The sequence below is a fragment of the Cannabis sativa genome, chromosome 6 (assembly GCF_029168945.1).
Source record: "Cannabis sativa cultivar Pink pepper isolate KNU-18-1 chromosome 6, ASM2916894v1, whole genome shotgun sequence".
NCBI classification, from domain to species: domain Eukaryota; kingdom Viridiplantae; phylum Streptophyta; class Magnoliopsida; order Rosales; family Cannabaceae; genus Cannabis; species Cannabis sativa.
In genome coordinates, this window is record NC_083606.1 from 1,624,425 (window position 1) to 1,649,112 (window position 24,688).

Sequence of the window (24,688 nt, forward strand, 5' to 3'; positions counted from 1 at the left end):
TATAGAAGGAGATAAACGGAACGGAGTGATGAGCTGGCAAACGGCGTTTGTTGTCGTTGTTGTTACTTCACACTCGCATGGGAGTACCATTTGACTAGCTGGCATTATATTTTTTTAATTAATTAATATTTTAATTTTTATGTCTCTAATAGAATATAATTTTATTAATTAATTAATAAATTTGTTCTTATTTTTAAAATTTTTATTAAAAATTAACACGATTCGTATCCCCTTGCAACCCCAAAATAAAATAAATCAAGTTTGTAGATACACGCATGATATATATATAAATATATTTATACATATGTATTACTTTTGTTTGATATGAATCTTCAAAATAAAATATTGTTTTGATTTAAATAAAAAATAATTATGTGTATAAAAACAAAAGGGTATAAATCAAATTTGGGTGGGTATAATTGTGAGACACTTATTGGAGTGAAATTTATGTTTATTTAACTAGACAAAAAAAATTGTATTATTAATTTAATAGAAGCAAAATCTATGAGTAAAGTTTATGAAAGTGATTTAAAATTGTGGTTTATTAGAAAAAGCATATATGTGTATTAAAAAATTGTTGGGAATTAGTGAAAAATAAATTACTATAAGAGTGTCTTAGTCTAACAAGTATAAATATAATAAAAAATATAAATAAATTATTTATTAATTTATTTAATTGTTTTTGTGTCACTATCCATATATTCTTTTTGGCCATTGGTTTTTGGCAGCTTCACCTTTTTACAAAGTCGGTGATTTTAATTTTTTGGGCATTTCTATTTTAATATATTTTATTTGTTGTCTTTTTTTAGAATTGTCCCATTTTGTGGTGTTTTTGAATTTTTTTTTTATTTTATTTTCTTTGTTTGCAGGGAAAATAACACTTATTTTGTTTAGAAGGGGTTCAATTATAATTACCTGAAAATTCACATACAAATATTTTAAAGAAAAAAGTAGAAAAAAAATAAGAGTTTAAAACATAAAAAAGCAACGATGATGGAGGAGAATATAAATAAATATAAGAAAGTCAATAATAACTAACAAGTTTATCATAAAATTTTAAACTTGCTAGATTCTGTCTGCCACACTAATTTTATGTGTATAATGATCAAAAGTTAATCACAATCAAACTAAATTTGCAAATCTAAAGTAATAAACAAATTAATTAAATAATATAAAAAATAGTTTACATTACTACCATTCATTACATCAACCCTTGATATATTCATTAATCTAACCAAAATCTTTCACTACACTCTTTACTCAACCCTCCCATTTCAAAAAAAAAAACACACTTTATAGATAGGAAAACAAACGCACACTTAACCATATTATAGGCTGCAAAATTAGATGACCAAAAAATCCTAATAAAATTACTTTCTTCAATAAAAATTTTGGTTTAACATTGAAAAGCTTTATCTCTAAATTTAATAATTAATCAGCATAAGAATGACAAAAAAACATAACGAAGAGACAAAGTTGATCCTTCTCTTGAAATGTAAGTGCATTTTCTTTCTTTCCTTAAAATATTTAGAACCCTTTTGAAGTAGCAAAAAGATTTCATTGGTGCTCAATTTTGATATCAATTTTGAGAAACTTTTGATCTTAAGAGATGTGACAAGAATAGACCAACTTGTCTTCCATTAGTGAAAAATCCCAATATTATATTAATAGAGAGAGATAGAGAGAGAGAGAGAGAGAGAGAATCTTGTTATAGTAAAATTGATTAAATAATTGAGGTAGAAGATAGAATTATATGTAGAATTACCTTGAATTGCATATACAAGACTAAGCTTTTGGAGATTCACATGAAAATAATAACATAATAAAAAGATAAACTGAGTAAAATGAGGCTGTTTGGCCAAAAGATAGAAGAGAATAATAGATAAAAACTAATAGAAAATCTAATAATATGAACAGTAAAAAAAAAAAGCATAGAGATACCAATTGTAAATTTGTGTATGGCCCTCATAAATCATTTGAGATATAGCTAGGAGAAAAAAAAAAGGAAAAAAGAATAATTAAGTAATCCTCCCAAAAGCCATTTTTCACGATCGATCGAGCGATCCCTAAACCGAAAAATTAAACGACGACGATGTCTCTACAAAAAAAGAAGCATTGTTCACCCAGCATCCCAAGAATCCATTTTCGAAATCAAATTTTTGATGACGGAGAACGTCTGAAAAAAATACCCTGCTCCGCTCCGAGACCATTTGTTCTATCTGTCTGCAACACACAAGTACGAAAAGGGTAAACAATGGTTCGAACTTCGAATCCACAATGGCGATGAAAAATGAAGATCGAAAAGGAAAATGAAATGGTGGTTTGTCTCACTTACATGTACATGGGAACTTAGAATAGTAGATTGCAAGTTTGCTGGGCTAACAATAATGTCTCTGCAGAAATAACACTTTAACCGAAACCGAACCCTTCGCTTCCTTCGTGAATGGCAAGTAGCAATCGTTCGTGAAGTTGATCCTTTGTGGTATACTCTGGGAGGTCTAATTGATTGAAGCTAAGAATGAAAAAGATGTATGCATTAGTAAAAACATTAATCAAGACATGAAATCGGAATCTGAATTATGATTAGACTAACCATGTATGAGCAGAGGGCAGTCGGTCAGGAGCACCGTATGCTTTGTGGATTTGAAACCTCTGAGGACCCGAAATACCTTGCAAAGCCCTGAAACCTTCTAAAGGAACCTGAAAACGAGTCGAAAGAAGATAAAGAGGTTTTTCAGAATCAACCTAATCGTAAAAAGATTATGATTAGATATTGCTTAATGGAAAAAATAAATAAATAATTATTACCTTTGATGTTCCAGTTACAAATTGTAGAAGTCTAGCCATGTCTTCCTTGTTGAAACCTTTCACTACCTCCCAAAACCATTGAACAACACTTGATGCTGCTGTGTAACCGGTGTACTCGGTGTTGGCTTTCAAATCTTCCACTGCGAGGAGAACAAGACAATTTAGAAACCCGAAGAACAGATTCAGTAAGTTGGGAAAAATAATTTAGCTATAAGAAACACTCACAGTCGATTTCGGGAAGACCACTGATAAGTAGCTCCAATTCTTTATCGTTGAAAATAGAGATAAGATCTCTTGGGACCAATTCATTGAAACCTTCTAAAAAGGCATTAATTTGAGGACGAATAGCATTGGTCAATATGTGATCAGCAACGAGATCCACGTACTCGTGTTTAGTTTCTTCTGTGACCCTTATATTTCTTCCTCCAGGTTTGAGTTCATAATCAGTGACCTATTTTAAAGAGAAAAACAAAGTTCGGAATTAGTCAAATTCTCGGAATTTGGAAATGTTAGAACTTCAAACAAGGCTACTTAATGGAAGTTCTTAAGCTACAAATCAAACATTACAAGGAATGTACCTGGTTTTTCTCATAGAGAATGTGTTTTTCTTCATCAGCGTCCATGCTAAACGTCAGGTCGAGAATGTCATTGACATCATTCTATAGAACAGACAAAGTGGGCAAGTGTGTTAATTCATATACTCATAACATCATAATATCAAACATCACAGCATATTTGACTGTATGTCATTTAAAAAGCTACTAACCTCTAACATCCACTTCAAATTCTTGTAGTAATCGGGATCAACGGCTTCAATATCATGGTAAGTCACCTTCACACCAAGTATGTGTTTGTAGAAAGATCGAGTGAAATAGACATCCAGCAGTTGCCCGTCAAACAGTGCCTTTGCAACCTGCATAAATCAGACCACAAGCCCAATATATATGATTAGACTAAAAAAGAAGTAAAGTAGAATAAGAATTTTAACACCCGAAAGTAAAGAGAATTACCACACGGCCCACAAACTTGAAGTAAGAAAGATGTTCAGTCTGGAAGACAGAATTAGGGTTTGGCTGGAAAGTTGCATTGTTTCCTACTGTGGTGAAAAGCAAAGCACCTTTGTCAAATATAACCCGAGACAGCAACTGATACCATTCTCTGGTCAGACCACCAGCATCGATACCCTCTTCGCCTTGAAATTGCACATTAAGTCGGCCTTTCAGGTCCTGATTGGGTCGCATGCGCAACTGATTATAGGAGTCTTCCAAAACATAAGCCCTCCGAACACTTATCCTTAGTGGACCAGAGAGGTGATGCTCGTGCTGTTGCCTAATCCTAGAGCGGAAATATGCTCTTTTATTATCAAAATCGATAAGCCTTGGTGCCTTTAACATCATTGAAAGTGATTTCTCAACTAAACTTGGGTTCTGTCTAATAAAGGCATTAAGAAGACGTCGATGCTTCTCTGCAAACTTCGTAAATGTGACAGTACCATCTTGCTTCCTCTGAAGATCCCCACTACAAATGACAGTCGATGAATCTGAGGTTCCAGCTGACTCTTTGACTTCTCTTGCAGTCACATCCTGATCTTGCAAGGTAGTAGCTTGATTTGCTTGAAGTTTTTCACACAAGACGAAGAATGCCTCAATAAAAGGAAGAAGTCTCTGAGTTCCAGGTGGGAGAGGAGAAGAGGAAGAGGGCCCCTGTACATGCTCCCCAGCATTTATATTTGACATCGGTGGACAAAGGGAGTTCTGACCCAGTTGCATCTCGGTTGCACTTATACATTCACTCAATTCTTGCCACAACGGTTCAAGTGCAACATTTAACTTCCACATCATCGCATGCTCCTCCTGCTGCTCTCCATCTTCACCTTCCTGTCCTGAAATCTCATTTTCACCAGGTATAGTGAGCGAGCTAAGTGCCTGTAATACACGTAAAATTGCAGCTCCAGCCATGGAACAAGCACTCAACCCAAGCATCTGTGTATTACGAAGTGTAACAAGCTCACTAACTGCTGAACTGCTCAAACCATTGGCTAGGTTTGAAAGCTCTGTTGTAAAGAACTTCCTATGCGGCACAGCAACTGATGCTAACTCTTTCAGCACATTACCAGCAATCTTGTAAACATCATCCGAGAGCCTAAGCAAAGTAAAAACACAGGTCACACAAAGGTTTCCGTCTATACACTAGATCAAGACCAAAGAAAGAGCGAGAACAAAACAATTGATGTCAATTAAACAACAAATAACAGAGAAAAAGATAATAACATACCCCTCATGACCAAGAAGGCTGCAAAGATTGCGTAGATCAGATTGCGGTAACTGCAAGAAGATGTTATAAGTCTCCATTCTCTTACTTCCAGATGATGAAGATGATTCAGTACCAACAGGTTTATCTTCTGGTTTGGACTCTGGCTCTGATACAGTAGGAGCTTTCTCAGCATCTTCAGAAGGCTCATTAGTTGTTGCCAAACTTGCAGCTTTTTTAGTTTCCCTCTCTAATTTAGATTGAAACTCCAATTTCGTTGCTGCTATATGAACAATCTCTTGCAGCAGCTTCATAACCTGCACAACAACATAACAAATAGATTTCTTACACCTCCATATAATGTGTGATTACGCAGCATAGCATAACTGTAAATATTTCAATGCTGATAAATGTACATGGTTCAGGAAAAATATTCGTAAAAACAAAAAACAGAACTCCATTCTACCTGTTCAAGATGAGTACTGCTCTGCAAGAAAAGAGGTTGGTTCAAGAGCTTCAAGAACAATATCAAAGGAATATCACCATCCTGGATGGTTTGAGTAGACTTCACCGATAACTCCCCTTCTTCAACTTTCTCCTTCCCTTTGTCCTTCTTGTTCTCCACATTTGATGTACTTAATGCTTCTGAGACATTTTGACGGTCAAAGTAAAATAACATATTCGCAACAGGTGAATGGTTCGAGGCCAAATAATTCAAAATCTCAAGAATTCGTTGCAACACCAGAGGAGGAAGACCTGTTATAGGAAAAAAAAAAGCCATTTGTAATTAATCAATCAACAATTGAGCCCCAAAAGAGAATTAAAGGGACTTTGAGTCGATCAAATTTAGGTATTACCATCCAATAACTGAGATCGACCATAAACAACATTTGAATGACAACCATAAAGCCTCTGGGAATTCACTGTTGCTAATTCACCGACTGAGCCCTCAGACTCTGGCTTGATCATGTCGAGCAAAAAGTGGAGAAGAATTGCTCTTGTAACACTATGAGCACAAAGGTTCAACAGGAGTCTCTGCAAAAGGCCTTTACCAAGAGGCTGGCCATAGAAAACATTACACAATAATCATATCAGCAAACAGTCCTTGTGCCTCTAATAAAGTTATTATATTTATCTAATTAACCATAAATACCTGTGCTAATCTTAAAAGCCTGATCAAGGCCTTCAATGCATTGGCATCTAGAAGCGGCTCGCCTTCAATCTCCTTCCCCTTCAAGCTATCGACCACACTAGACACTGCTCTTCGGCCAATAGACACTCCAACCCCCCTATCCATTACACTCTGTCGGTCAAAACCCAATCCATTTCTTCTATTATTCATTCTATGGCTGCTTCCAAAAAGGCTACTACGAGCTTGGTAATGACTCATTGCTCTATCCCTTAACATTTGTGCTTCAGCAAGTAATGGAGAAGGCAATGCAGACAAGACTGCATCTGAAGAAGTCAGAAGAACCTGGAGCAGACATTATATGAATTAGTCATAAGAACAGAGAGCACAGCCCTCAGACAAAAATCAATGAATATATGATTAATATAAAATTATATTAAGAGAGAAAACGGTCCAGTATTTATTTTTATTTTTTTAAAAAAGAAAAAAGTAGTAAAAAAATTAAAAGATATAGAATAGAAGGAGAAGTAAGTTTGCAGATACATCCGTAGATCAGCAGAAGTGGCAAGAAGAAGAGAACTAAAAAAGAAGACAAGAAAAATGCAGATGCAAACCTCTTCACGTAGATCAGCAGGAAAAGTGGCAATGATAGAAGCATTGTCCATGTCAACAGGTTGTCCTTCGGCCTGTTGTGCAATCCTCTGTGCTCGTTGTTGGGCCAAAACTTCAGCTTGGATATCTGGAGGAAGAGCAGCCAAGAACTCAGGGTCTATATCATCAGCAGAAGGAGGTGCATATGCTGGAGGCTGAACGGATTGAGCTTGCTGGGAAGCCAGAACTTCTGCTCGCAAATCTTCAGGTAGTGCCTCAAGGAAGGTGGGATCAATTGCATTTGCACCAGCAGCATCATTACTAGCATTAGCTTGGTCGGCCTGGTTAGCTTCTGAGTTCTGCACTGTTGACGGCTCGGCTGTACCTTGCTCGGGAGAAGCCCCAGCTTCACCATTTTCATTTCTTTCAGCATCAGTATTATTCATGTCAACATCGTCATTTTGTGGCATTACAGAAGTGTTGTTATCAGAGGGATCAGGTAAATCCAAACCAGAATCCACCGAAGCATTAGCCTGACCATCTGATCTAGAAGATGTCTCACAACCCACAGTCTGCACCGAAACATCACGAGACACTTCAGAGCCCCCTCCTGGTAGTTGCTCAGCACTAACATTTGTAGTCAATTCCACGAACCCTGGAACTGTTGCAGCTTGTTCACTAACAGCAGTATTCAACTCACCAAGCTCCATACTTTCATGACTATTCGGGGTACCATTCAGGGAAGGTTGTTGAATCATCATAGGCTCAGGTGGTTGCTGACATTCCCCTGCAAGTTCATCAACAGATTCTAAATTTACATGTTCATTGGGAGCAATTTCAGCCACTGAATTTACTAGTTCGTGTGTGGTTTGATCACCACCATCTTGAAGCTGACCTTCACTTTGTAGGCTGCTGCTGTTTTCACGCTCTACTGCTATTTGACTATCATTTGATGAAGGGGCATCTGATTGTCTCTCCAAACCTGCCGAAACCTGGGCCATTTGCCTTTCATCAGAATTATCAGCTGGGGAAATACTGCGCATGTGGGATATGAACTGCTCCTCCACAGCCTGTGCAATAGCAGCTGCATTAGCACTTGCCGGTGGCTGCCCGTCATCAGTCCACCGACTATCTCCTGGCCCTCTTCGTCCAGGCAACTGCAATGAGTCCATTCCTACAGAATAATCAGTCAAAGGAGGTGGTGCTACACCACCCCCCAAACGTTCACCAAGTAGACTGCTTGGAACATGATCAAACGGAAGAACAGGAGTATCGAACATGTAGAAATGAGCTACATCAAAGCTCCCTGATGACAGAGCTTCTAAATCACGAGATGGGTTTGCACCTGCTGACCACATTGAAACTAGATCCCCAGATTGAGATGGTCGTGACAAGAGAGGATGTTGGAAACCATTCTCTGTACCAGATCTCTCAAAGGAAGATCTACCCGTTTGACGACGACGTTCGAAACCAATTGGCCTTCTGAGACCAAATAGATCATCTACATTCACTCCTTCAAAAGGTTCGGCTGTTACATCAATAAGACCACCTGGACCTCCAGGTTGCCCAAGTACCTGTAAATGATCAAGCCCATCAAGGGCTTCTCTCCACCTTACCTCTATGACACGGTTCTCATGAAAATCATCGTCATCTTCTTCATCAATCATTTCTTCTGTGTAATCATCTCCCAAACCAGCATCTTCATGATCTTCTCCATCAGTATCAGCCAGCGACAGCATACCACCACCATCTTCCACTATATCTTCATCTTCGTCTTCCGCTTCATCGTCATCCTCATCATCCTCACCATCATCACCCATGTCATCATCTTCATCACCCATTTCATCATCACCCGTATTCTCAACATGAAAAGCCATCTCTATTTCATCTGTATTCTGTAAAACATTACCTTCTTCCATCTCTTCACGCATAAAATCCATCCCTAGATCCACTTGAGCATCGGTGGCAATAGGTTCATCAACTTCTATCCTCATTTCTTGTTCCCCAGACTGATCTGCATTTGCACGATGGTCACCTTCACCTTGAGAAGTTTCTTGATTGTGCTGCTCATTTTCATTTACATCTCTGGCTTGTTCACTGCTTGCATCATGATTACGTTCCACATTCTCAGCTGATGGTGCAGCTAACTGATCATCAAACCTCTCATGCAACCCAGTGGACTTCTTCTTACTCAACCCATCAGATTTCAAAATCTGCTCACTAGCATTTGCAGCTCTCGTTAAGCTTTCTAAAGCCTTGAGTATGAGATTGACAGCTTTGGGAGCATCAGGATGGTCCAAATCAATCACCTGAAGAATACTAGTTAAACATGGAACCATGCCCCCATCAATCATACTCTTTGCTATGTCCGGAGAACAACCAGAACCAGGTAAGTTACTCGAGGATGAATTTTTTGACAAAATAGAATAAACCAGATCAATAAACCCATAGACCTTTTTATCTGGTAATAAAACAGTAGTTGCAGAGCTACCCTCCGACATTGAGAAAGAGGATAAAGCTTTCACAAGTTCACTAATCACCCGTCTACGACCTTCACCGGAACGGCCGGAAAGAACTACCAAAAACCAAGAAGCTTTTTCAGACAACTTTTCTCTCCACTCATCAGGTCCTGCAGATTTATCAATGGTGATAGGAAGCAGGCGATGTAAAACATGATGGAGTATCCCACCATATCCAGGACTATCAGCTTGACTAGATGACCGGAGCTGAGACATCTCCAAATCTCGTTTAAGAATAACCCCGACTGCATGTACATACATTAGAAGAATATCACTCAATAACTTGAGAACAAAGGTCACCTTAGCCAGACCAGCAGATCTTTCAGATTCAGAATCAGTTTTCTTTGTCTCGTCAACCTTTGATTTACCCTTAACCTTCGAAGAAGGTCCATCAATCTCCATAAAAGATGAGTTACTGGAGCCTTCATCCTGACTTGCGGATAAAGGGAATTTCAAGACAATCTCAAGCAGCTGATCAATTACTTGAGTAAGATTAGCTGGAATCTTTTTATGTCCTTTGGAGCACTTGACTGATCCATCATTTGTCTTATTTTCTGAGATCCGAACACCATCATTAGAGGACAACCCAGCTTCAGCAGCTGTTGCTTTTGGTTTCTCTTTTTCCTTATCTTTTTCCTTTGTTAACACAACAATAGCCCTACCACCTGATGTCTCCATCTGACAAACTGCAGCTGCAGCTTTCAAAAAAACTTCGGGATCTCTAGAAATAACTGGTGCCATTGACGTCAAAAAAGTTCTTGCAGAGACACGTCCAGAATGCCTGTTACCAGTCAAGCTTTGCCGTATCTCCCATTCCATAGCTGTTTGCAATGTTTGTGGATCCTCGAGGAGATGTCGAACAATAGCAGAAGCAACAGTGTCATATCCAGGGAAAAAACAGCTTCTTGGAAGACTAAAAAGAGCAGCAAGACCTCCATTTTCAAGGAATTGCAAAGCTAGAGTATGAGTTTTTGTCAAGCGGGCACACAACTGCAAAACAGCCTGCATAATCACAGCTGGAACATGCTGATTTATCAAGTCACAGGCAACTAGCAACACCTTATGACTCTCTTCATCAGACAAATAACCTGTAGATTTCCCCAAAATATTCTCAAATGACGGGCTTGATTCTTTTTCATTGGCATCTGAAACCGATTTTTTATCTGTACCAGTAGCAGATGACAGGGAAACTTGGTCTCCAGATAATTCAGTGCTTGTAGGAGCTCCTTCAGTACTGTCAGACGAGATTTTGGGTCGGGATTGCAGCATGTTATCCAATATAAGTAGTAAAGCACTGACACACTTTGGGATAACAAGATCATTACCAGACTTAATTTTATCCTTGAAGCTCAACAGGATTTCTATTGCAGCAGATACAATGCCATTTTGTGCAGCAATTTCTCTCATATTTGCATCCTCAAAAAGAAGCAACGCGATTATATGTGATAACATACTCAATGCATTTGTATCTTTGGAAAAATCCAGCGGGCAAAGCTTTAGTTGCTGAACCAAATAAGCTGCGACTTTTGGGCGGTCTTCACCTTTGTTACGATTGCAGAGAGTCACAAGCAAATCTGTCAATGGGAATGCCATTGTGTCACTACTTTGAAACAGCCTAACTGATGCAGTAAGAATGTCGTCAACTGGAGGTGCTTTCACACTACCCTCTTCCGCTATCACATCAACAGACTTGTCAACACTATCAACTTTGGATGTTTCAGATGAACTCCCCAGTGAAAGAGCGAGTGCTCGAGCCAGATCATCATCCTCTAGTACAGGATCCTCAGGGTGACTGAAAAGCCATTCCATGGCCATTTCAACACTATTTGTTTCCACCCGCCTGAGTGCTTCCTCTGCCCTTGCCCTTGAAAAGCCCATTTCAACAATAGTGGCAATTGTAGTTTCATCAAGTGGTGGGGGCATGAGGCGTACATTTGCATTTCCACCAGCCCCATTGCGATTCCGCTTCACATCTCCAACACCAGAATATACATGTGTAACAAGTGAAACAATAGAAGCAATAAACCCAGGAGTACAACTAGGGAACATGGGGTTGTTCCATACAGGAAGTATAGCATCCAGAACCTGAGATTGCAGCATTCGAACAAAAACTTCAGGGTCCCTTGGTACAGGAAAAAGTCCAATTGACAGTCCAACAGCGACTGGCTGAACAAGAAGCAGCGCTTGAGATGCAGCAGTTGGAGATAACAGTAAAGAAGAATTTACAAAATACTCAAGCAATCTGCAATAGTTTTGTAAAGTGTCAAGCAGCCATGTACTGTGGGATAATTGACTTCCTTCACCAGTCTTTTCTTTGCTGGTCGTTGCTGATGTTGGCATAGACAAGGGTAAATTCCATAAAAGCTGGCTAGTAGCTTCAAATGTTGTAAGCAGCTCCTTAAAGGTCCCATGGACATAAAAATTATTGACCATTGTAGTATAACAAGTGCGTCGTCTACTGTCAAATGTGAGGGCAGCCATGTCATCCACAACCTTTCCAAGATATCGGCACTTCACGGAGAGTGAAGTATCAGGCCCAGCTGGAGTAGAATGACCAGAAAAATTAAGAGCCTCAAGGAAAACTTTTGCAAGTGCAGTTCCAAGAGTCTTTGATGCTGAACTCATAGAACCTGAGTCAGTTCTACGACGATTTGGAGATGTGAAACCCTTGACAAGAGCAGTGAAGAAAGAACGCACAGTGGAAGCCAGCTTGTTAAGAATTTCAAGCAATAAAACATCAGGACTTTTCTTTTTCAAATCCTGTGAAGGGGTTTCTGAAACATTAAAAGAAGCTTCAGAATCGATGTTTAATGCCTCTAGATGACGGGCAGCCCTTCCACCCCGAATACGAGTCAACCCATGCCGAGTACGACGATGCAGATTTTCACCAGACCGAAAAACTGAAAGAAATTCACGTTCACCACCCCACAAAGACTGAGAGCCATTCCTCATAGAAACTAAGTTCATATATCTCACCACAGGAATATTAGCATCATCATCACTCTCCCTACCACCACCAGCAGCAGCATTAGACGGAGCTGCCTCTGCATTTTCAGGCTCTTGATCAACAGTGCTCTTTTCATCAGCCTTGATATCATTACACATAGAAACTTGCCAAACAACCTCCCTATATGTGCTCCCTAGCTCTTTCAATACATCAGCATCAGCAGTGCCCAATTCAGAGACCACAGTAGTAGTCCCCTTCAACAAAAAGTTAGACAGAGACAAGATACTTTCAAGACTAGAAAGACATCTTAAGATTTGTGTTTGCTTTGTGGATTCAACTGAGGAAAGTCGAGCCCCCCCAACAGAAACTAAGAGTTCATTTGTCGACTTCAGATACTCTCTCAAAAAAGAACATACGGCTCGAGCTAGAGAAGCCGAATGCTGTGGTGAAAAGTTCTTAAATGCAACAGAAATGCTCTGCCCAACTGACACTGACAGAGGCATCAAAGGCAAAGTAAATAACTGCAATACAGCTTCTATCCCTTTCTTCTCAATGAATATACGACATGTGTCAGCATTCTGAAGTATTGTTTCAAGGAGGCGTGCAGCATTATTTACACAATCAGGAAGGAATGATTCCACGTTCACTTGTGAAGAATCAGAAGATGCTTCAGTAGTCTGCTCTGAACTATCCATCTTGGGTGATTCCTTATCATCTGAAGCAGCAACAGTTCTTTCATCTCCATCAGTTTCCATAGGAACAGGAGCCGAGCTGGATGGATCACTTGACACGCTGGAAACATCAAGCCCATTTCCAATTTTTGAAATGGCAGTTAAGATCTCAATCAACATCTCCACCCCAGGCCCACGCAATGAAGCAGCGTGGCGCATTAGTTCATCCAATCCACTGGACAAAGAACCTGGGGTATCACTGGTGAGGGCCCGCAGAAAGGTCCTAGAAGTAAATATTTTCACAAAGCACCTTAAAGCATTCCGATCTTTCACAGCCTGGAGACCATTATTATTTAGGCAAAGGGCATCTAAACACTGGGGTATGCAGGTTATGGCTTCTGTAGAACAGAGAACACCATCCATTATAGCATCTAAAAAAGCTGAAGGAAGACCTGCTGCATCCAGTACAGGAAAACAAGTAGGATCTTTGTGAATTAAATCACTCATAACAGTAGCTGCAAGCGAAAAAACCCCACCACCAAAATCTTTAGCCCTCTTAAATATTATGCATAAGCATTGAGGCAACAAGCTCTCCTCAGAACCATAAACACGTGTAGTATTTCCAGGGGCATAAGTTCCAAGAGATATAGCACGCAGTAAAGCTTTCATTAGTAATCGTCTGTGATAAGAAACTAATGCTTCAGAATAAAGAGGTTGCATATCATCTAGCTCAGTGGAAGCACCAGGGATTAACTGCACACTCCTCCCACTACTACCAGAATCTTCAACTTGCTGCTTTGGGCCATTCTCCACGTAAGAAACTTCCACATTCAAGCGAGAAATAGTATCATCTAAACCTCCCAAATCTCGGAACAATGCAGCAGCAGGGTTACTGTAATCCATAAAAGCTTCCAAAATATGCACAGCAGTACTGACCAAATGCAAGTGTTGCGGGTTTGTATCTTTAAGCAAAGGCAAAAGAGTAGGAATAAATCCTGCTTCACGCATGGCTGAACAACCAGATGATGATGAAACCAGAACAGTAACAAGAGACAATAGAGCTTCAGCAAAAACAATAGACCACTTCGAAGTATCACTAGTGACAGAATCAATTGCCTTCTGCATTAGGCTTGATAGTATACCACGGTGACCCCCAGATGTCACAGCAGATAACACAGTAGGCTGTCTGGTTCGATCTTGACAAAGGGCAACCAAAGAGAGAAGACATAAAATTCGAATTTTTTCAGGTACTGCATCTTCGTAGCTCAATAAAGAAACCAATTCATTAACAAACTCAGGCTCCGTATTAAAGAAGGAAACCAGGTCCTCAGCATCACCTGCTGCTTGAACAAGAACTATGAAAGCATACAAACGAATGCATGCATACTGCTGGCGAGAAGCCAAAGAGCCAAAGGCCCTCGCATAACGCAACCTTGTCAATAAAGAAAATCTCAAACTAGCAGGCACCTTGTATTCTGCTACCAACTTGTTGAGAAGTTCAAGATCAGTCTCCGGCCGATCATTGACATTAGGCATATGGATTATCTGTAGACCAGGATGTTGTGATGAAGAATTTTCACTTGAAGCATCATTCAGTGCATAAAACTCAAAATGAAGAGTGCAACCTAACTCCTGAGTAACCGAATCACAATCCTTTTGTACAGCACAAGCAATTAATCCAAGACCCTCATCTTTCCCTCCCCAACCTTGTGCAAGGGCAAACAACTTTGAATTGAGGGTGGCATCTCTGATCGAGTACTTTCCAATGGTTTTCTTCAGAAACGCAGCCAAAGTTTGCAAGCAAGCCTCAACAACATCAGCATCAGTGCAAGCAAGAAGAGATGAAAGATGCTGCTGCAATAACAGAGAAAACATAAACATAAGCACAGGAGAGAAACAGAGACTTTCCAAAATACAAGTGAAAACAATGAAAATATACCTCATAAGTACTATAGAAGTGCTTATTTGTGCAGTTCTCCAAAACTATTCTTATTACACGAAGAATTTGAAGGACAGCTTCTTTAGGGAATGGAGGATCTGAATCAATAAAATCATCCTGAATCTGTAAATCTTTCCTTGACTTAATATGCTTCTCAAAAAAGGAATCAAAGTGATTGAAAAGATCAACCCAATGATGGAAATCTCCCTGCATCAAGTAGATAACGAATGAGCCAAACAGCATAAAAGTAACCATGAAAATGTGATAGTTAAAGGTTAAAAAATGCACCTTATCGAACTCCCAAACAAAACCCTTAAGGGTTTCTTCTATATTCTCAAGTGGCACAGCAGTGACACTATTAATGAAAGATCTGATTTTTGGAGGCTGAAACAACATCAAGAAAAAAAACCACATTATATAGAAACAACACAAGAAAAGATAAATCAGAATAGAAAGCTCTTCCTATGTTACATAAATATATATATAATACACAATTAATTTTACACAAGTCAGTGAAGAAAAAAAACATTTTAGGTGAGTACTTCGTTCTGGTGGGAAATACTCTAAATACAGTTTTAACAAAGAGAACTTAACGAATTATACATACCGTAAATATCCTAATAATATCCTCCATTATTCAACCAAAAAAAAAATCATAATATCCTCTACAATTCACCTTCACTAGAAATTTAGCTCGCAACAACTAAAAAACATAAGATAACTACTACTACTAGAGAGAATCATAATGGTGAAAAGCTCTATTATGTCTTGCTGAGAATTTAAGTAAAGTAGCATGAAATAATACGAATAAAACAATTATTTCACATTGTCTATTTTTTTTCTGTGACAAATTAATCTTGTGGTAAAAAAAAACACAAAACAAAAAACAGCATTAAGATTAATTGTACCTTCTGAAAAGAAAAAGGGAAAAAAAAAGCCATTAAGACTCTAAAATGAACTACCACACCACCAAAAAATTGAATATATAAGTTAAAAGCCTACAAAACTATGTAATCAACATTCATATTGCCCGTCCTTGCAAGTGCCACATTGGACCAAATTGTACTCAAGTTGTACAGTCACACATGGATTAATTGGCTAAAAGAAAATTTGCCTCAAGTTATATCATGTTTACCGCAATTGGCTTGATTCTAACTACTATGGGCCCTTGTTTTGCCTACGTTAGCAAAGTCCAAAGAAAATCTCTATTCTTCTAAACTTCCAAAAGTATGGAAATGGAAATCTTAAAAAATACAATTCATGAATTGTCATCTGTCCGTACAATCTAAAAAAACTTCATACTTAAATTCCTTGTTCATTAATCTCCATATTTCTTGCTCATTAATTTTCCCTTATGAACAAAATAAGCCATGTTTATTATTCTCTACAAACCATAATCTTACACAAAAAATCAACCTCCTATATAATATATAACTCAAATTCCACGCAAAACAGAGAAACAGCATAAAATAACTCTTGTTTAATTCAGCAAATCGCCTGTACTTAGAAAATTAAAACATAATATATATACACATATCTATTCTATCAGTACAACATCTATACTCAATTAATTGCACTTTCCTCTAAAGATTTTCTCTTCATTTTCAAAATTGAAATAAAAAGAATCTAAAGACTTTAATTGCATACACATATCAAACAATCAAAATAAATAACATAAACAAAAACCCTTCTTAGATTATTATTATTACAAAACTCATAAACCTCGAAGCTTTAAAAAAAAAAGATAAATTCTGATCAAAAAAGGGTTAACGAAACCATAACCACTCAAACATGCATACACACATATTTTCACAGATATCATCAAATCAATTAATTTAATTAAATAACAAAATAAAATCAAAAAAAAACTAACCACTTCGAGTGCCCTCCTACGTTTCAATTTCATGTTGAAACCGATAGCATTGCACGAAAGAATAATGCAGCGATTGAGAACCGATCAACCCTCAAACCAATGAGAATTGGTCGAAACGCAGAGAGAGAGAGATAGCGAGTGAAGATTAAACAAAATTGACAAAAATTCGGGGGGGAGTGAAGTAGGGTTTTGTTAAATTGAGAATGATCGGATGGTGGAATTGGATTGTGGATGAAGAAGAGAATGAATTTGTGGTTTGATTATTGAAATATTAGGGTTTTGATGGGATCAAACAACACACGGAGAGACCCACGCAGAGACCCAAAGAGAGAGAGAAAGAAGAAGAGTATGAGAGAGAGAAATTCTAATAACTTCAGAAAAAACTAGACTAACCTTTACATATATACTTGAACAAAATACTAAGGGTGTACATCGGTCGGTATCGGGATACAAAATTTAAGTGCAACCTGTCCAATTAAGAAAAAAAAAATTCAAACCCGCCCAATAAATTCTTCGATTTAGTCGAATTAACATTTCCAAACCGAGCACTAATCAAATCATGCATCATAAAAAAAATATAGTAGTTTTAACTTTTTAATTTTTATAAATATGTATATAAATTATATAATATATATAAAAAAAATTCTCTTAGTTGGGTTGGTTGGGTTAGTTCGGGTTGATTGGGCGGGTTTATATTATTTTCAACCCACCCAATATAAAGATTGGACGAGTTATATTTTTGTCGGGTTTTCGGTTTACATTTTTCGTCGAGTTATCTCGGTTTGGCTTGAGCGGGTTGTTCGGGTTGGGAGGTTTACAAAAATTTATGTACAGCCTTACAAAATACATAACAATAATAATATGTATTTTTTCAAATTATATATATAATTATTTAGTATATTTGTCTAATAAAAAAAATTGATTTTTTTTTCAAATGTATTTTAGGTTAGTGAAAAAGATGTTGATAATTAAAGTTGGTGAAAATAAATAAAAATAGATAAATTATGTATTTTTGTAATATTATTTATTTTATTTTTAGAGAAATGATGAAAGGTACTGGTGTTTAGTACTGTGTTCGGTGTCATATCGTTATTTTTCGTGATCGAACAACGTTTAGTTATGGTATAGTCGCTTGAGACTCTCAATGAGTATTAGTGATGGCTAAGTCGGGTAGTTTTGTTAGTATAGGCGCTCAGGAATTGGCTAAATCAATTGGTATAAAAGAAGCGTTAAGCTGGATTAAAACTTAACCATTGCGAAAAGTGGAGTTGGAGTCAAATTGCTTGGTAACAAGTTATTTGAAATTTATTACCTATGCTTTCTTCATTTAGGTTTAAACAATGTTTTCTTATTTTTTATTAAACGATATGCTAACATGGTTGTTTATAATCTTGCTAGAGCATCTTGTTATTTTCCAAATCGAATGTTCAACATGAGTGATGTTTCTGTTGAGGTACAGTCTTGTCTTTTAGCTGATTTGGTAAATTAATAAAGGTTCTATATTTGCTTTCAAAAAAGTATCAGGTCATGTTTATGAGATTTTTAGAAACCAGTAAAATATTATAAAGCTTAAAAAAAGATTGTAGACGATGAATAAAACCAGCTAGTTTTTACGTGGTTGGAGCGTTAAAGAGTCTTAGTACAAGAGTCACTATTATTGTGTTTAGACTTGAAAAGCCTTATAATTTACACAAGTGTTTGAACCCTAAATTTTTTCTGAGCACTTAAGGAATGAGATTCCAATCCTTTGCATGATTGAAATTTTTAAATAGTGTTAGGGTTCTCATCCACTAATGGGGTAAATACAAATAATATAATGACATTAGGCCGATTTGGTGAGGCCCAACCCGTGAAGCTTTGATCTTTTGTTGACGTGGAGGCCACATCAAATTAATAGTTCTCAAACCGTGTCCTACTTTTGTGGATAATAAAGACACATAAATATTTGATTGACAATTATTTTATTTCCTTATTCGGAAGATGCGAATCGTATACGTGATCCTGGAAATAAAGTCTTGATATTGTGGGATTTGCCAATAAATTACTATGATACGAAGCTGGATATCCGGACGGTCATTAATTACTCATTCGGAAGATCTATCCGATGCCATCTAAAGATACGCTATGACGAAGGTGTATCTTATCTGGACGGGTCATCTGTCCAACATCCAAAAGGCTTAACTTCGCCAATGGATCCAATCCATTAACTTGGTTGAGCTTACGATTGGGCCTCGAGCAATTGAGCTGAAACCATATTAGAATTATATGTGTCCTCCATCTGAAATACGGGTAGTAGGTTCCATATAATTTAAGATAATAATTTTTAGAAAATATCGCTAACTAACCATAAAGTGTCACATATAAGTGTTAAGCACCACTGATGTCCAATAGCAATGTTCATATTTTTACTAGGTTGATAATTCGTGATCACGAATCGTGTTCATGTTACTCATTTATTAATCATGTTAAAAATTAAAATTTAATTTATTTACGAGAAGTTGTCTAACACGATACTTGTAACCCGTTTAAATAAAGAATAGTGTTTTATTTGAATTAACTAATTAATATATTTATGATAAGTTTGATATGTTTACAACTTTTTCTAAGAAGTTTATGTCCAATTCAATAATTTTATGGCATTTTAACCAACTTGAGGCATGTTAACCTAAAAATAATCCAAAATTGTTTAAGAAAATCTAAACTCGTTTTCTTATACAGGTTTCAAGTATCATGTTATCGTGTTATCATGTATGACCTATTTTGTCGGCTCTAATTTATAGTAGCAACTTACCATTTATTGTTGTTTGATGATGTTTACATGCTTCGTTTTTCAAGTATTGTTAGTGATTTATAGCACCATAAAGAGTTGATGTTTTGTGTATGGTTAATAGTTTTTCATTCGAAGGTGGAAATTCAAAGATATAGCCCACAAGAAAAGAGAAATAGTATGTCATGTGAAAAAATTCCATTATTTTTTAAAAGTTTATTATTAATTTATTTCTATTTATGTAATTTGTAGGTATTTTGTTGGTACAATAAAGAAAGTGTAACGCCCTAATTCTTAGGGACACTACGTGTGTGATTTTTGGAACATAGTTTAGTAATAGTAGAATAATTATTTAATAAAATCTGTGATAATAATAAAAATTTCACTAAAATAAGATCATAGTAATGACATCGCTAAAAATTTATTTCGGGGATCCCCTGTTACAAAAATTTTACAAAAAATGCTATATACAACAGTAAATCAAAATACACATTAGGTACAATTAAAAAACAACTCCTGACAACTCGACCATACAAGCTGGATAAGTCGATATGTACATTTGTGGGAGAAGATTATCGTCTCATGGCTACCCTAGTTTTCTCTTGTCCTTACCTACACCACAAAGCACTCATCAGTCACAAAGACTTAACAAGAAAAGCAAACAATGAAAGTATATAACAATCAGATATCTAAAACAAAATAATAATAAGACAAGTTATATCTGTTACCTCGTAAAGTAACCATTTTAATTGTTGCTTAATAAGACAATCCTGATGCCTTAACCCGACACTCATATATCTCATTTTCCTAATAAGGTAACATCGGTGCCCTAACCGACATCCATATATCCCATTGCCTAATAAGGCAATGCCAATGCCCTAACCTGACATCCATATATCTCATTCCCTAATAAGGCAACGTCGATGCCCTAACTTAGCATCCATATACCGTTGTCATTGTCTAATAAGACAATATCGAAAAGTAGTAGGAAACCTAACAACGATTTCAATTGACGTCATGACTTTAATTCGCTTAACGGTAATCACTGTTCCTTTATCTCGATCATAATCGAGTCATAATAATAATACGCGTATCTTAACATAATAATAATAATAATAATCACGGTAATCACTGTTCCATTTATATATTGTTTTCATTCAAACATACCCAAGATTATTTGTTGCATTTTTATTTTAGAGTGCAATTTATTAGAAATGACTTTATTCATGGAAGCTGAGGTTGAATGTGGATAATGTTCTCGAATTCTCAAGCTCAATTTCGTTTATGATTCGAAAAAAAAAATGAAAAGAATGAGATCGCTTGCAAAAGATTTCAGGCAAATTAGGTACATTATAAGAGTTCCCGCACTTAGTAGTTGAGTTTTATATATTTCAATATGGGATTCATTTTGTAACGCCCTAAATAATTAGGCACGCTACCCAAAATTACTTATGAAACCCTAATCCCCTAATCGGGATTACTAATTAAAATAGCGTAGAATTTAAACTTTTATATTAAACTGACTGAAAATAAACTTGTAATATATTTAAACTTTTCAAAATAGTTGGGATCCCAAAAATATTTACAAACTTATTACAAGTTATTACAAACTTAGACCCATAACCCGCTTGGTCTGAAGTGGCATGAACATGTACATTCTTCGCCCTGCTCCTGAAACTCATGGTTGATCAGCCACTGACTTACCCTTTCCTGCACAGTAGAGCACCCGTGAGCCAAGCCCAGCAAGACAGTATAAATCACAACAAATATAATATGCTCATCATGCTATCTAAACAGTAATGCCATTCATATACGTCTGTATGTCACAGACCTGCATGTCACACTCACATGCCTATTTATGTCTACGTGGCGTAGGCCTATGTGTTGCGCTTACACATCTATTTATATCTACGTGGCGTAGACCTACGTGTTGCTCTCACACGTCTAATAACAATAAGGCCTTAGAATAGCTCATCTCGGTTCTGGTTACCGAGTCCAACTTGATTATGCCTTGACGCATAACCCTTAATCTCAATATGTAACACATAATTATTGGTGCCACTGCAATATTTGTCTATTTGCTATAGGCTTGCATGTTACGCTCGCATGCCTATTTATGTCTACGTGGCGTAGACCTACGTGTTGCACTCACACGTCTATATACAATAAGGCCTCAGTAGGGTTTACCTCGGTTCTGGTTACCGAGCCTAACCTGGTTATGCCTTGCTCGCATAACCCTATTCGTGAATATACGTAATCCATGTATTACGTTCTTTCAGTGGTTTATCCTGGTGATATATACCAGGTCTAACCCAGTTATGTCTTATACACATAACTCTTAACATACATGCGCGTGTTCAATATTTACTACAACATGTATAATCTTAGGGTAATAACCCTAACTTGCACACTATGTAATCACTCATATAATACATTTCTATATACTCAGATAACATTTACTAAGAGTGTTAACCCTAACTCATGCTTTTATTGGACTCACAATATTCTAGGGTAATAACCTTAGACCGCATTAAAATTAAACTCAAAGTATTAGCTTACCGAGTCTAGTTTAATTATGCCTTAAGCGCATAATTCATAATCCCAATATATAGATATGTCCGACATGGCATAGTGTTACACAACATATATCACTAGGGTAATAACCCTAGGCTATTAAACCGCTCATGTTAGGGTAATAACCCTAATCCCGGTTGCAATTACTCACATATATCATATTCAACATAAGCGCCACCGCGCATACTCTACGTGCAAACTACTGTCTTACCTGTTGTCCCGCAATAACAGAGATTCCAAACCCCTGGGTGCTCCTGATCAGGTGCCGGTAATCCTAGTCACACAATCCGGGATTTCACAAATAGGGTTAATCTCAAATTTCACTTTCACAAAATATAAACATGGCATTCAAAACATAGATAATCAAATAGAGCTCGGAACGAGCTTTCCAACGATATAAAGAACATCCCAAACGGAGTCCCGAGTCAAAAGTTATGGCCAAAACAAAATTGAGAAAAACAGAATTTCTCACTGCCAAATCCAGTCGCGACGGCCAAAAACCCCGTCACGACGACTGGGTTCAGAACACCCAAAAACTTCATTTTTAAGGCCTAAACATGCCAATTTTTCCATAAATTCGAACCCCAATCATACCATACCCAAAATTAACTTCTTACAGATAAAAATCATCACAATGGAGAGCTAACAACTTCAATTCCAACATTAATCAACAAAATTCAAACTCACACCTTGAATCTTCAAACCCTAAAATACAAACTCAACAAGCTCAAGAACTTGAGCTTAAATCCAATCCTTCCAAACAATTTTCCAGCAACAAAATTAACAAGTAAAGACTAAATTCAAGCATTAAAAACATCCTAGGATTTCATTCATAATTCAACCATAGGAACCACCACAATTCAAGAGATTAATTCTCAAATTCACAAGATTAAACACCTATTTCTCAAAACATGCAAGTCAAGATCAAAACTACCCAAATCATGCTTTTACCCTAATAAATTCAGCAAGAATTCAACAATAGATTTCAAATAAACTCAGCAAGAAACTACCTCAATTCCTTGCACAAGCTAACTCCAAGCCTTCAACACAATTTTCCCAACAAACAATCTTTAATTCAAGCTAATCTCTCACCAATTTCAAGTTGAAAATAAGAGAGGGTTAGAGAGAGAGAGAGGGAGTCAGCCAAGAGGAAGCAAAGGCCAGCATTTTCTAATTTCATTCCCTCACAAATCAATTTTATTAAAGTAAATCAATAAAGGTCAAAAGACCATTTTGCCCCTAGGGCCATACAATCATGCATAATCACTCACAAGGGCATAATTGTCATTTCATGTACATTTCAAACCCAATTAATTTCAGATTATCACTATTAAATAAAAATGCCAAATATTTCAATTCAAATTGCATTTCGGGCCCGAACCCAGTTCGGCCCGAAATACCCGGTTGTGACTATACCGCGCCAACCTGTCAGAACACACCTGAAAAGACAACACAAACATACTATATAATAATATAGTTCTAGAAGCACGTAATTAAATTAATTTCATCAATTTACCCTTCTCGAGTCATAATTACCAAAATGCCCTTGGCTCACCAATGGGGTCTTAACATATTAAAATTCATATAATTTCACATATATTGAACTATATAATAATATAATTCCTCAATTATACATAATTATCTAGTTAGGGTTTTGCTAATCCATTCTCATAATTCCGGGTATTACACATTTAGTGCAAAGGTCGGATTTTTACTTTGTTTATTGGTTTTTTTAATAAATCACACTAAACATGATATTTATCTAATTATTAAAATATTATCATGGAGTTAAAGCTTGGTAGCTAGTAATTGTTTTATTGCCTTTAATAGCTTGATTGTGATGAATCTCCTTAGTCCTTATCATATGCTAATGTTAAGGTGCTAATGAAAGATATTGAGTTGAAGTCTTTTTTTTTTTTTTAAGAAAAGCGTACATATATTAGATTAAAAGCAGTTAGACCTCGCGGTCATTACAAAGTATAATATCGGGCATAGAGGAAAGTGGCACGGAGCCGAACCTCTGATGGGAAAAAATCCACTTAGCCACATTATGGACCATGAAATTACATTGTCTACTAACATATTGAAACATACAACTAATAAAAAAGGGGGAGGTGTTTTTACAAAATGAGACGTAGTTATCAAGCTCCCAACGAGACTTCTTTCCATTAAGAGTGTTGATCACCACCCTCGAATCACTCTCCTTCCTTGTGAATTTCAATCTCTATCATAGGTTTATTTTATTATTTTTGAACAAGTTTAGTTGTCTGTTGCTTTTTTTTTTTTTTTGACCTCATTAGTTTTATATCCTTATTAACATATTTCTTCTATGTTACATTAGTACTTATTCTTTTAAAAAGAACGGTATAAGTATACAAAGTTTTAAATTTATAAGTGGCATAAATTTAATATTTTTTTTAGTGTCATAAGTATTCAATATTTATAAAATTGTAATTTTTCTTCAGTTTTCATCGGTACGGACTCGGTTTTAAATTTATTAAAAAAATATTTGAAAGTTACTGATACTATATGTTTATATCTAGACCCGATAATCGAAATATTGGATTTTATATGTATCTTATTTAAGACAATAATAGAGTCTGTACTGACAAAATTAGAA

General features: G+C 36.6%; 1 protein-coding gene across 3 annotated transcripts; it reads right to left on the reverse strand.

Annotated features, from left to right (window-relative positions):
• Positions 1 to 1,754: 1,754 nt before the first annotated feature.
• Positions 1,755 to 17,100, reverse strand: LOC115695826 (E3 ubiquitin-protein ligase UPL1). 3 transcript variants are annotated; one of them, XM_030622915.2, is made up of 17 exons: positions 16,728 to 17,100; positions 15,143 to 15,238; positions 14,855 to 15,061; positions 7,674 to 14,769; positions 6,802 to 7,565; positions 6,212 to 6,532; positions 5,916 to 6,117; positions 5,525 to 5,814; positions 5,083 to 5,375; positions 3,819 to 4,950; positions 3,575 to 3,721; positions 3,387 to 3,467; positions 3,034 to 3,259; positions 2,809 to 2,948; positions 2,594 to 2,700; positions 2,336 to 2,512; positions 1,755 to 2,223 (listed from the first exon to the last, which is right to left on the reverse strand). In XM_030622915.2, exons 1-16 carry the CDS (start codon positions 16,758 to 16,760, stop codon positions 2,410 to 2,412), a joined length of 11,238 nt encoding a protein of 3,745 aa, XP_030478775.2. In that variant the 5' UTR covers positions 16,761 to 17,100; the 3' UTR covers positions 1,755 to 2,223; positions 2,336 to 2,409. The 3 variants fall into 3 exon arrangements, with proteins under 3 accessions (XP_030478775.2, XP_030478774.2, XP_030478773.2); XM_030622914.2 differs by having other exon boundaries at positions 6,802 to 14,766; XM_030622913.2 differs by having other exon boundaries at positions 6,802 to 14,769.
• Between the last annotated feature and the right edge of the window lie 7,588 nt (positions 17,101 to 24,688).